Source organism: Capsella rubella, unplaced genomic scaffold (assembly GCF_000375325.1).
Source record: "Capsella rubella cultivar Monte Gargano unplaced genomic scaffold, Caprub1_0 scaffold_5, whole genome shotgun sequence".
NCBI lineage: Eukaryota > Viridiplantae > Streptophyta > Magnoliopsida > Brassicales > Brassicaceae > Capsella > Capsella rubella.
In genome coordinates, this window is record NW_006238919.1 from 4227520 (window position 1) to 4240923 (window position 13404).

Genomic DNA, 13404 nt, shown 5'->3' on the forward strand with positions numbered 1-13404 from the left:
GTACGGCTGCCAACCACCGCACCATAGCTCCAACCGCTGGCTGCACACCCCTTCTAATTGGCTGCACTCCCGCAAGCCTTGGTTGCACCCACCCGCAACCCCTAGTTGCAAACCTGAATCCGTGGTTGCACATCTGCAACCCCTGGTGGTCCCACTGGAGTCGCCACTGGCACAACACCCAGTAACCGCCTCAGCGATTGCGTCAACAAGTTCGCTTGACGATCATCTCGATCCTGGGCTACACCTGTTGGACCAACAAGGTTCCCAGCCACACTCGCTGGAACACCCCCAACCGGGATCCCAGCCAAACCATCACCATCTTTGACCAAATCTGGTCCTACGGCACACTAGCCTCGCCCAGCAGCCCCTCCTATTGCGCCTGCGACACGCTGACAACATTTTTCATGGTACTGTGGCCTATGCTCTCTTTGCTCCTCGAGGCAGCAACCTGACCTCCCCTGCAAACGCGGCTGAGACCCCGACCACGACCCTGGCACCAACAACTCTAGCCATCTATACTAACACAATAGAGACTAAAACACAAGGAAAAACTAATTTTACCAAACAAACACTTACCGTGGAATCTCCTTGAAGGCTCAAAATGGATGATCTAGACCCCGTGCTGAATTAATTGACTAACTATCCATAATCAATTAATTAACATACACAACCAGCTAGACATGCTTAATAAATTGACTAACTATTCATAAACAATTAATTGCATGCACAGCACACATGATCTAACAATCCTCAACAATCAACACAGAATTCAATTTAACTCGCATAAATCAAATTCTAACAACCTAGGGTATCACATTCACCCCTTCTAAAAGAACGCAACGTGTGTACCAAGACCGTAACCCCCAACCGTTGTTGTCCCGCAAACAACTAGGTTAGGCTCTATTACCAATTGAAACGACCCAGCCCATTTTCCAACCTTTTAATTCATCAATATTAACCCCATAAATTAATATTGAACCGACAAATTAAACCATTATGGAAACTATCAGCGGAAACCAATATCTAAACAGATAATCCAATAAGTCCAATCAATAACTAATGAATTATCAAAGATCCAAAAAACCATAAATGATAACTAGACCTAGCATGCGCTTAAATCCAAGGTTCCAAAACAGATAATTAAATATAACAAAACAACCAGTGACTCTAGGTCATCGCCCTCTTTCCTCCCTGATTCCACGATCACACTTTATCTTTACCTGCATCACAAAAACAGTGAGATGCATGAGTATTATCACAAATACTCAGTGAAGCGGTTCTCCCATCTACGGGGTTATACACACATGCATAATAGACTAATAAACATGTATAAGATCAATCAGAACAACTAATCCAGGCATAAAAAGACACCGACTACTCGCTGTCCAGAAATTGGTGGCCAAAAAACTATCCAGAAATTGGTGTCGACTTATGAATTAAAGTATTGGGCAGTAGGGTATTTTTAGAGAATCAATAAATAACGAATAAAAGCAATAAGGAATTCAAACATGAAGAACCGTTCTTGAACATGAACAGAAATTTAGTTTAATTATATCTCAAGACCACTAGAATTCAACTATTCAATTACTAAACTCTCATTTGTAATTTCCTAGCCGAATTCGCATTATCTAACAAGTTTATTTGGTTCACAAGGCATTCTAACATCAACTCTCGCAGGTTAGAAATAAAATGCTCAATTTACATTCATGCAGGCATTTTATCGAACATCTCTAAAACAAGGTGATCATTCCTATTCTAGCATTGAGAACATGTAAATTGAAGAACACAAAGATTAAGAATTCTCTAAGACATCTAATCCATCAAATCATTGAATCTCCTACTTAGAACCCTAAAACCCAATTTATAAACTACTCACACATATTGTAGAGAATAACACAAAAGTATATGAAAGAAAACATGATTGAATAGATTAAAACAAAAATAGGGTTTAGAAATCTTCTCCAAATTGTCAAAGAGGATGAATCTTCTCCCCCAAAATTGTTTTGAAAGCAAAGAACAATGTTTAGAACTGAAAAATATGATGGATAGCTGCTAATAAGTCGAGCCTAGGGTATAAAAACAATAGGAGACGAGTCGGTCGGTTCTGGAATGTTTTGGGTCAAATATATGTCAAAAACTGCGTATGGGAAGTAGACCGGTCGATCCAGGTGGGGGACCAATCGGTCTGCCACGTTCTGGAACTTTTTTCGCGTCCAGAGACCGATCGGTCCGACCCTATCTGTTTCCAGTCGCTTCATTTGCTTCAGTTACTCGCCAGAATGACATGTCTTCACAAAATTGGGTGTAACTATTTAATGCACCGTTAGATTTCCTCGAAATCACTTGCAGATGAAAGATAACATCTGGCTCCATTGTGTGTCAAAATATGAGAAAGATCTAACGGGGGAAATTGACCATCTGATGTCAAACATTGGACACTTCTATATGAATCTACATCTACAAATGTGTGTTTGCATCCCAAAGCGGCTCATTTTATTCCAAAGCAACCTAAAACCTGTAAACACTCTATAATTGACTAAAAGACTCTAAAAACACTTTGACTCAATAAAAGTTATAAAATGAAAGAGATAAGAAAACTTAAAACCGATCAAAACAACAATATATCACTGCCCTTGAGTCTTATGTCGAGAATAGGGATTTCGCTAAACCAATTTTGATTAAACTAGCAATTTAATATTAAACCGCTCAAACTGTAGTTTGTTTGTGCCGATCGACACCCAACACTGTGTCGATCGACACTAACAAAATTTCAGACACGGGTGTTACAAAAATTTTGTGAAATAGAGAAAGCGTGAGATAGGCTTGAAAGTGAGATTTCAGCAATTACAAAATCTCCACTTTCATTCTCCAATCATCGTGTTTCATTCTTCAAAACAAACGCATTAATTAGAGAATCAATGTATTTATAAATGTTTTTCTCAACATATGTATGAGCATAATATGCGGTATTGTATTTTGTAAAGACAAGATTATGTTTCGAGAATAAAAACACTACACAAATTTCTTGTACAAATTCCTATCTTTCTTACTGTATTTCTTTTAACAAACTCTTTTTCAGAAGTGTGGGATTTCGCTCTCACGATCATTTTATACAGTTGTATGTCAACGTCAGCTATATTTGTAGTAACAATCTCATCTTCTTTATAATATTTATATATAATTATATATAGAATAAGTTATATATATATATATATATATATATATATATATATATATATATATATTATAGTTTAGAGTAATGACTGTAAGAATTAAAGTTGTGTATAGATCGATGTATATGAACATTTTTTGAACTATACATATACATTTGTACACTTGATTAACCGTGCGAAAGTGAAAATGTGTATGTAATATATTTGAAGTCATTTTAAAAGAATGCATTTCAAATTATAGAGGAAAACATAGATTTTAATTTTTCTGAATTCTTTTTTAAAAATAATTACAGTAGTAAAAGTTTTAGTTATTAGATTCGAAGGAAGTGTAAAATAAAAAATAAAAAAAATAGATAAAGAAAAAATGAGATGGAGCTCAAAGATAGACACAATAGCATATCATTGTATATATCAGATTTTTAGAATATAGTTAAGGGATGTGAAAAGAGAAACTATTAGGAGTGTAAACTTCTAAACAAGGAATGTATAAGGTTTATAATTAAGTTAGAAATGTACTAAATTGCCATTTATTCCTAATTTTTAATTCAAAGTGAAAACTACTTGCCCCCATTATATCATTCACACTGTCCTTAGTCTATTAAAAATTAAAATTAATTTATCTCAAGATTTAAAATGATATGGCTATTTATGTAGTATTAATTTATATTTGACATCATATACTTAAAACTTAAAACCACATATTAAAAAAATATTATAAAATTTAATTGCCAATTATTTAACCTTTTTTATTTCATAAAGATTTGTAAATCCTAGCTTGCTTACATCATTTATTCAATCATATATAAACTGGAAAGATAAACCGTTTTTTATATAGTAATAATACAAATTACTTCATTTATTGAATAGAAATCACAACCTAATTACTTACTATTTCTTCTTAGAAGCTCTTTTGTATACATATCACAACAACAATGACTATATATACCATTATTTTACTATAGGATTACAAACCAACGACCTTAAACAAAATATAACCACCCTAATTAGGCACTTCAATGTCTTTTGAGATCTGAACATCACATCCACGAGGAAACATAAGCATATAGCTTCGAGTTACTGTGATCTCTGCCTTCATTGACCACCTAAAAGGAAAAAACAGATGCATCTAATGATGCTAATGACTGTAACTACTAAAGAAATAATGTAGATTGAACCATAACTCATTAAGTGATAAGAGCATACTTATGTGTACACAAATGGTGGATAAAAATAGCCATCAGCATCTTAGCAAAGTAAGCTCCTACACAGAGTCGAGGACCAGCTCCAAAAGGAATGTAATTCTTGGAGACTATCGCGTCCACATATTTCCCCTGTTAATAAAGTTTGATCAATGTAAACAGAAATGTCCTTTGATTAGCCGATCGAGTCGGGAGCAAATAAGAATTTTGAATCACCTTCCAACGCCATGGATTAAATACGAAAGGATCCTCGTACTTTTCTGGATTGAAATGGACACTAGGATAGCCCATAGAGTTCTAACCCGCGGGAATTATATACTCGCCGACTTGGATGTCATGGTCAGGTTTTCTAAGTATTACAGGCACAGTGGTTGAGATCCTAAGAGACTCATTGATCACCTGAAATGAAATGTACAATATATGATAAGTTTCTTGGGATTGGATTAATTTAAAACATATCAACAATAGATAAAATACTAGATATTCTATATAACATGCAATATACATGTTATATATACTTGATTTAGGTACATATAATAACATACTTACCATATTGGTGAAAGTCATGGATTTATAGTCTTCCCATGTTAGGCCGGCTTGCTTGGTAGACTTACCTCCAACAATTCTTGCATGCTCTCTTTGAAGCTCTAGCATGACTTCAGGATTTTCGCTTATGAGTTTCACTGTAGTCGCAAGAATCCGCGGTGTTGTTTCATTAGCAATGACAAAGAAGGTATATATGTACTCAATCACATGATCCATGCTTATCATTTCCTTTTCCCCAAATATGATCTCAAAGAACTCTTCTAACTCTTCTCCTGATGCTCTCTTCTTCAACACTTCCTCCTTTAGTAACTTCTTCATCCTTTTTCTTGCCTGCCATAAAACATCACTATTGTAGGCTCCATTTTTTTGCCCCTAAGCATAGTACTAGTAAGATTATTTACCTTCATCATATTATAGAAACCTATCCCAGGAAGTTGTTATCTTCTCCAAATAGTCTTGCTACACTCTTCGTGATACCGGGAATACGATTTGTCTTCGCCATCTCCATATTCAATTCATTATCCACTGAGATTATAACTTTGCCTCCAAATAAGCTTGTTCGAAACAATGGTCCATGTCTATATTTATATTTAACCAAAAAATGACAAAGTAACTTAAGTAAGTTAGTCTTAATTAATGAAAACATTTCTAAATTTGCACACTACAAAAAGAAAAATTAGCAAAAGAACCTGAGGATTCTCTTCTTGAGGAATGTTGAATACTGAAGAGCATCATGAGGCTTCATGAACTCAATAGTTTCTCCAATGATTGGAAAACCCATTGACCCTGGTGGTAGTTTTCCATTACACTTTGGATTACTCCAATGGTAGATAAAATGGCATAGCATCACCACTATGAATGAAGCTATCACAATCCATAGCTTAGAAACCTCCTCCATCTTAATTTACTTCTACTCTTTTGGATATGTTTGTTTTATGTTTTGCATGAATATATGAGTGAGGAACTCTCTATTTATATTTTGCAATGGTGTACGTTACAAAGGTTTTTTTTTTTTTTTGGGTTTTCAGTGTTGACATATCGCTAAGAATTAAATTATTTGTGATCATACACTTCTAGATTCTTTTTGCTCCTTTCGGGAATGTGACAGTAACCTTTGTTACATAGTCATCTACCTCATTCCCATTTTCAAAAGTTTCGTCATAGAGAAAAGTTAAATAGAGTACGTTCTCTCAAAGGGCCATTGGTTAGATCAGGAAAGACAAAATCCTAAACTTTAATTTAGTTGTTAAAACAAAATCCAGACAAAATAAATAGGATTCTTTATTGGTTTTTTGGATTAAAAGAACAACTCGAAGCATATAGGAGAGTTTTATTTTTGAATTTCTACAATATTAATTTTAACAAATGTGCTTTAAAATTTATTTCATTTTAATATTCATTTAAATCATGTTTACTTATGTTTATTGTTAATTTTAATGAAAAAAAATGTCAGTGTTAAATTCTAATTTTGTATATAATAAAAGATAGATTCTTTATGGAGAATGTTCAAAGTCAACTATTTATCTACTTCAGTTGACATTTAAAGTATGTAGTATAAATGCTTTTTACATTATTTACTCAATAGAAACATTAATAAAATGCAAATATGTATATTGTAGTATTCAAACATTAATAAAATGCAAACATTAATATGATGTTTGTAGCTTACTTTATTACAACTAAAAAACAAGAACATAGTGCTTCTTACAATATAATTTGTACACCTAGCACAAATAATCAGATTTGTTATATATATTATGATATTCAAACCAACGACCATATATGGTATACAACCATTTCTAATATCCAGCAGAATCATGTAACTAGGTGTTTTCTGAAAATATTACATCACATCCATAAGGAAACATAATATAACTTCGAGTTACTATGATCTCTGCCTTCATTGATCACCTATAAATTACATTTAGTACTTAGATATAAGGACAATGATTGTAGTAAAAAAAAAACTGATACAAATATAAATAAAACCTATATCTAAGCAAATGGTGGATAATAAATGCAATCAGCTAAGAAAAGTAAGCCCCAACACAGAGTCTTGAACCAGCGCCAAAGGGAACATAAAATTTTAGATATAATCGCCTCCAAGTCTTTCCCCTGTTAATAAAGTTTAATACATGTAGAGTAGGAATCTGGACAATTGTTCCTTTGTCTCACTGTTCACTTTCTCTCTCGAGAAAAAAGTTTCAGATCTACTTTTTCTTTTTATTTTCGTTTTGCCCTGTTCTTCATGTAGGTCCTGAGCCTTCAAAGGAGTAGCGAAATCAAGAGTGAGACTTCTTTCTCTTCCGTCAGCTAAGCGGTGGGTTTCTAACAAGCGATGCGACAGCGACGCATCCACGGTGGCTGGGATTCTTTGCCTCTATATCATCGGTTTGAAGACGCCGTGATGGTTAAAGACTCCCTTGGCTCCTCTGTCGTGGGTGTTTGTTGTGGTCGTGGCGGAAGTTGCTTGTTGGAAGGAGGGTAAGTTAGCTGTCCCTTTGGTAATTAGCGGTGGATCTCTTGATCTTCACCGGCTGTCGTGGATCTCGGTTTTGGAGGGGGACTGAGCCTTTAACCCTCCTTAATCTCCTCGATTAGCTTTTTAATCAAACCGGTTTGTGTTTGTTTGTCTCGGGTGGTGGTTGTTATTAACTCTAGGAAGGTGACTGAGGGTTAGGCTTGTTTCGTTGAGTTGCTAGGTAGGGGACTCTTCGTTCACGAAAACCAGCTAGTCGGAAGTTGGGTGTTCCTGGGAGGTGTGTTGCAGAGTTGCGGTTCGCTTGAGTTGACCCGGAGACGGACCCGTATACTCTGTTTCCATGAGTATTTCTTGGGCGGTCAGGCATCAAAGCAGTCCGCCTCGTATACGCCGGATATGGATACCGGAGCTTCTGCGGCGGGTCGATCAGTGCAAGCAAGATCTTGGCGGCCAGATTAGGGCGAACGCTCTCTTTTCCTGTTTGATTTCGGTAATCCAAAGATGCCTAAGAAACCAAATTTCATGCTCATTTGTAATTGGAAACATATTAGTCATATTTATAATGGTTTTGAACTCTTGTATAAACATTTTCCCTTTATCAATTGAGTTATATACGTCCGTTTTCCAAATTTTAAATTTCAAAATGTGTGAAAAAAAATTTGTATTTTTATTATAAATATTTTTTATGTAATAATATAAATGGAAAATAAATAAGATTATATAAATATATTGGAGAGAGATTCAAATTATTAGAGAGATATTTTGGGAAATTTTTTTGATGTAATAAATATTTATTTCCAATTTTGAGATTTGCTTGTGATTTAATTACAAAATTTACTTTAAGTTTTGTTATTTATTCAAATGGCAAAGGTTTGATTATGCAAATATTACAAAATAAAAGATTATAACCTATATTAGATTTTAGTACAAAATGTACTTCAAAAATGTTAAGATAGATGATTAGTAGAATGGATCAACGACCTATTTCTCTCTAAAAGATATCGCATCTTATCAGAACTACACAAAACTTTGATCTCGCCTCTAACTATCCGAACTGATAGTCCTATTCATATTTCCCTCCGAATTGATAGTTCTAGTCATGTTTCCCGGATATCATAGTTATCTATCTAATTTTCCAAAAAACTAGGTTTATACGGTTATAAATTGGTTTACTATTTTGATTAACCAAACAACAAATCCGATTACCGGATTAAACCTTATTCAACCCGATTAGAAAACTAAACTAACCCGATTAGAATTCTAAACCGTCTAAAGCAATTAGCCACTCTGAGATCTTCCTCGTCACGATCTTTCACTATAATCAATTAAGAGTTACACTTGTGTTTACAAAGGTGATTACACTCACCCTCGAATTAACCCCAATCCAATAAAACATGAACAAGGAAGAAGAAGAAATGGAGAAGAGATACCAAACAACCCATAGTTCTCTCACTAGCTCTCTGTTTCAATCTCTCTCTCTCTAGACTCACTCACAGAGATTTGAATCTTCTCGTCTTGTGATTCCACATAGCAAATATATAAATAAATATCAAATTTAAATTGACCTTCCAACGCCATGGATTAAACACTAAAGGGTCCTCGTATGTGTTTGGATCGAAATTGATACGGAACCTTAAATAGTGGCCTTATGAAGTTATGCTTCCATAACAATAAAAGCTAGAATCTAATTTGCTATAACATAAGAATCTATAATCTCCACGGCTAATCACTAGCTATAACATAAGCTAAGCTATAATATAAGAATCCATCATTAGTAGAATAAACGTCATCCAATTTACCTCTGAGATGATATTACAAAAATATATAGTTCCATATAATTATGTTCTTAAAAATCACTAAACTGTTTGCAAAATTGTTCATAAAACAGTAAGAAAGAAAATATCTTCTAATACACAACCTAATAACCCAAGAAGTGAGCTTCCTAGTTAGATCTACCTGCCACTTACTCCTTGTCTATATAAGCTATTCCCATCTTCATTCAAAATCAAGTTATGTTTTCGATGACTCGGAGCTTATCTTTCGCTTCCCTCAAGCTCTTCTTGATCTTCAAGCTGGCCTTCTTCTTTGTTGTTAGCTTCAGAATTTACAGTCTCATTGTTATTATTACTGTTCCCTCCACTTTCTTTGTGACCGAAGAACAATCCCGAAGAAGACGAGTCCTCTTCATCAAGATCCTCTTCTTTCTCTGCGTTCTTGTAATTATCTTTTGATCTTTGGCTTACAACGCCATCCATCCATTGCGGACAATGGTGTGTTACCCCAAGATTTGCTTCAATCAGTGAGGCGTTTGAAACTGGATTTGTCCGCGTAATGCAAGAACATTCAGGTACAGGATGCGAAAGAAAACTAAAGGCTTTTGATCTTTTCGAAGACTCGATTAGACCCTCGAGTATGCTTCTCTTGAGAAGCTTCCTAACTGATGTTATCCAAGTGTGATTTGCCTCGTACATATGGTCTCTGATCTCTTCCAATAGCATTGCAATTTGTTTCCTACAAGTATGAGAAAATATCAACATTACTATTTTGCAAAGAACAAATATCTTCAGAACAGGATGATATATTCATTACGTTACCTGTCTGGTCTAAAAGTCTTAGCAGAAGCAGACTGATAAAGCCGGTGACCCATCACCAAACTAGCAAAACTCGGATGTCCTTTCCCATCGCGGTCAAATCCCGAGATAAACACATCTGCTTCCACGCTAACGACATAATCAATAGCTTCCCATAACAACTTGTGAGCATTAGTTCTCAACTCAATAACCGTGCTTTCGGGCTCATTGTCACTCTCAGCTACCCAACCCCACCACCCTTCAATGTTGTAGTACTTTGGTCTAGCCGGTGGAGGCGGGAGCGGTTGAGGCCTTTGTCTTGTACTCTTTAGCGAATCATGTTTTGTTTCTTCCTCGACCGAAGGTGGTGTCATTGTCTTAATATCTTTATGTTTCGCCTCACGCCCATACATCTTAGCAAGCTCCCAGCTAGTACTAAGAGAAGTTCGATCAATGACATTCTCAAACATGCCATGTAAGGGAATTAGTGTTCTTTGCCCACCAAAAACTTCTCCACCAGCAACATATATAATTGTGTCCCATGAGTATCCATAAGCTCGTAGAAGAATACCAACCTGAGAGTGAATCCAAGGCATTTAATTTCTGAATTAAAAAATCTGTTAATGTTTAACATTGTTGCTTACTTCTTCTGGCATCAGAGGGCATAAGCCCGCTAATCGTTGCTCGGCTGAGTCTATAGAGAGCTTCCCTTTGACAATCCCACGTTTTATCATCCAAGCACGTTTATGTTGTATCAGCTCGGTATGAACATCCTTTGAGTAGCTCCAAAATGTAATAACACATCAATCATCATAAACTATGAAACAGTTTCTTTCCCAAACTGGACAATACTATAAACTTTAAAGTACCTGGAATAGTTCAGCACAACCATGATATGCCAATGCTTCTCTTGTCATCCCAGGATCATAGGCTATGAAAGGTCGTCCCAAAGGTCTCAGCCTGTGACATTAATACACGTGAAGAGTCTTAAGAGCGTAAAGGAAAAGGAAAAAACATCAAGAAACAATGCACATGGATCCTGAAAAAAACTAGCCTTTGCAATACTTTAGTGGAAAGTTCTTGAACTTCTTTTCTAAATTGTAAGGCGTGGAACGCAACTCTACACCGTAACCTCTGATATTCTTCAAGATCACTTGGAAGTATAGCCTACATGGATATAAACAGTAAGAACACTACAAAGAAATGATTGTTAAGAATCGGTGGAATGTTTCATTACTTGTAAGCATCCACCATGAGGGACAACTAGTTCAACGACCGAGTGCTTAATGAGAACAGGTAGAACATGGTGTAAGTAGTAATAAGGAGAAGATCCGTAAGAGACTTTAAATGAAGGAATCTGTTTTTTTCTTCTAGCCCATTTGAGATTCTTTGGAAGAGTTTTAACAACTCTAACATCATTCGCAATCGAAGCCATGAAGTGCTCTTCATTATACAAATACGCAAAGCTCTTGAACTGTGAACTGCGCGTAAACAACAACAAATAGATGAAATAAGAGCAAAGAACCAAATCAAGAACCGCAAAGTATAACTTTTAGAACAATTAAAGTCTGCACCTAATTCCTTTGCTACTAGTTGTTGATTGGATCTCTGGAATCACCAGTGTGGCGTTAAGAAGCCGAGAAACGGCTACAACATCAGGAATCTGATTGAAAGTACAAATTCATAAGAAGAGTCACACACTTGATTGAAATGTCAAGATAATCTGAATTTTCTTCTCTTACCGAGTTTCTAATCTCATGGAAACCACCTTGTATTCTAACAAAAACAAAACCATTTGTCCTTGCTGGAGGATCTGTTACCCCAACCAAATCACAAACCAAGTAAACATATATAAGTAACATCAAAATCTTATTCAACTTACCAAAAAGAACAGAACATCAATATCTTATTCAACTTATCCCCACCAAATCACAAACCAAATAAACATAGATAAGTAATACAGAACATCAATATCTTATTTAACTTACCAAAAAGAACAGAACATCAATATCTTATTCAACTCATCTCCATCAAATCACAAACCAAATACACATAGATAAGTTATACAGAACATCAAAATCTTATTCAACTTACCAAAATGAACAGAACATCAATATCCTATTCAACTTATCAAAAGAACAGAACATCAATATCTTATTGAACTAATCAAAAACACAACAAGCTCAACTACAATTCCAACTTAAGACAACTCTAAACGGATACAAACACAAAGATACAGTTCCAGATCCGACAATGTAGGGAAAAAAACATGAGTTGTCTATAAGGAAAGAACCTGAATGAAACCCTCTTGGATTAGCATCAGGAAGTAATGTCTCAACATGTCTTGTTGGTCCCCAAAGTCTTCTATACAATGGTGTCTGCAACATACATAAGTTATAAGATCAAAAAGCTAACAGTAGAGTCATGATTACAGCTACAACACAAAGAACTTAAAAAGTGTTTTCTTTTAAGGAAAGAAGAAAGAAAGGATTCCAATGGAAACTGAAGATACCCAGAAGGAAAAAACAATGGCCCACTAGAGTAAATTAAACAATGGAGATCCACTAAAACATAAAGGTGAGATTTTTATATACATGTCGAGCAAATCTGGGATTGTCGAAGACAGGTCTCCAAGAAAAGATAGTAACAGGGATAGAGTAATCTGAGATTGAGTCGTCTGTGAATCCAGCGAGAAGGAAATGGACAAGAAGAGAGAAAGCAGATAAGACAAGACCAAGAAGACCAATCCATTTCATGCGTGACTTCAAGAACACTTTACTTTCTCCCTTCATCTCAACAGATGTGAAGTAAAGTGAATCTAGTTCTTGTTACTAATGGAGGACATAACAGAGACTGAGACTAATGTGAGTAGAAGAAAAGAAGAAAAGTTGAAACGGAGGAGTTGGAAGAGAGAGTGGAAGAGACACGTGTGAGAACATGTCTGGGGAAGTAGATCGGTGTTGTTCGGACAAATGGGTTGTTTGGTCTCACTCTCTCTCTGGAAAAATCAGCCCTCGTTGAATTTACTTTTATTTTTTTGCTTTGATGTTTTATCTTACGCGTTTTGATTGCGCGTAACTCTCACTTTTTACATCCCTTGAGGAGAATTTTTTTTCTTTATACTATTTATTAAAACGGAAGTTTATATAAAACTAGCAGTTGATCCGCGCTCCGCGCGGGAGGTTTATAATTTTGTTTCATTGATTTTTTATTCATATTGTGATATTTTATTATTTTTTTTAATTGATTTTCAAAAAATATTATAATTATTTTCTCTTTAATTATTATCTTTCATTACTCAAATTTGTATTAAAAGCATTTGATTCAATTTATGAAATATCATTTTTTTTTTCTTTTTGATCATGTTATAAACTAATATTTCACTTTCATTTTATTTTTCCTCTTTATAATTTTATATATACAATTACATAAAT

At 35.1% G+C, this 13404-nt stretch overlaps 2 protein-coding genes across 2 annotated transcripts; both read right to left on the reverse strand.

The window, feature by feature from the left end:
• Window positions 1-3905: 3905 nt before the first annotated feature.
• Window positions 3906-5836, reverse strand: LOC17885084 (cytochrome P450 708A2). Its single transcript, XM_023782930.1, is given in 7 exon segments — window positions 3906-4276; window positions 4377-4504; window positions 4589-4771; window positions 4922-5248; window positions 5320-5349; window positions 5352-5496; window positions 5608-5836. Coding segments are annotated over 7 exon segments (1125 nt in total). The 5' UTR covers window positions 5817-5836; the 3' UTR covers window positions 3906-4173.
• Window positions 5837-9171: 3335 nt separating this feature from the next.
• On the reverse strand, window positions 9172-12967 carry LOC17886136 (O-fucosyltransferase 27). Its single transcript, XM_006292942.2, has 10 exons — window positions 12565-12967; window positions 12264-12348; window positions 11713-11783; window positions 11545-11633; window positions 11208-11451; window positions 11025-11137; window positions 10840-10930; window positions 10615-10743; window positions 9995-10545; window positions 9172-9911 (listed from the first exon to the last, which is right to left on the reverse strand). Exons 1-10 carry the CDS (start codon window positions 12760-12762, stop codon window positions 9434-9436), a joined length of 2049 nt encoding a protein of 682 aa, XP_006293004.1. The 5' UTR covers window positions 12763-12967; the 3' UTR covers window positions 9172-9433.
• Between the last annotated feature and the right edge of the window lie 437 nt (window positions 12968-13404).

What these genes read in the sequence shown, in the direction of transcription:
- LOC17886136 (XM_006292942.2), bottom strand. Translation starts at nt 12,762, where the DNA reads ATGAAGGGAGAAAGTAAAGTGTTCTTGAAGTCACGCATGAAATGGATT. An exon ending in GTTGTGCTGAACTATTCCAG is followed by an intron (nt 10,744 to 10,839) that starts GTACTTTAAAGT and finishes AGCTACTCAAAG; the next exon opens with GATGTTCATACCGAGCTGAT. An exon ending in GCCCTCTGATGCCAGAAGAA is followed by an intron (nt 10,546 to 10,614) that starts GTAAGCAACAAT and finishes ATTCACTCTCAG; the next exon opens with GTTGGTATTCTTCTACGAGC.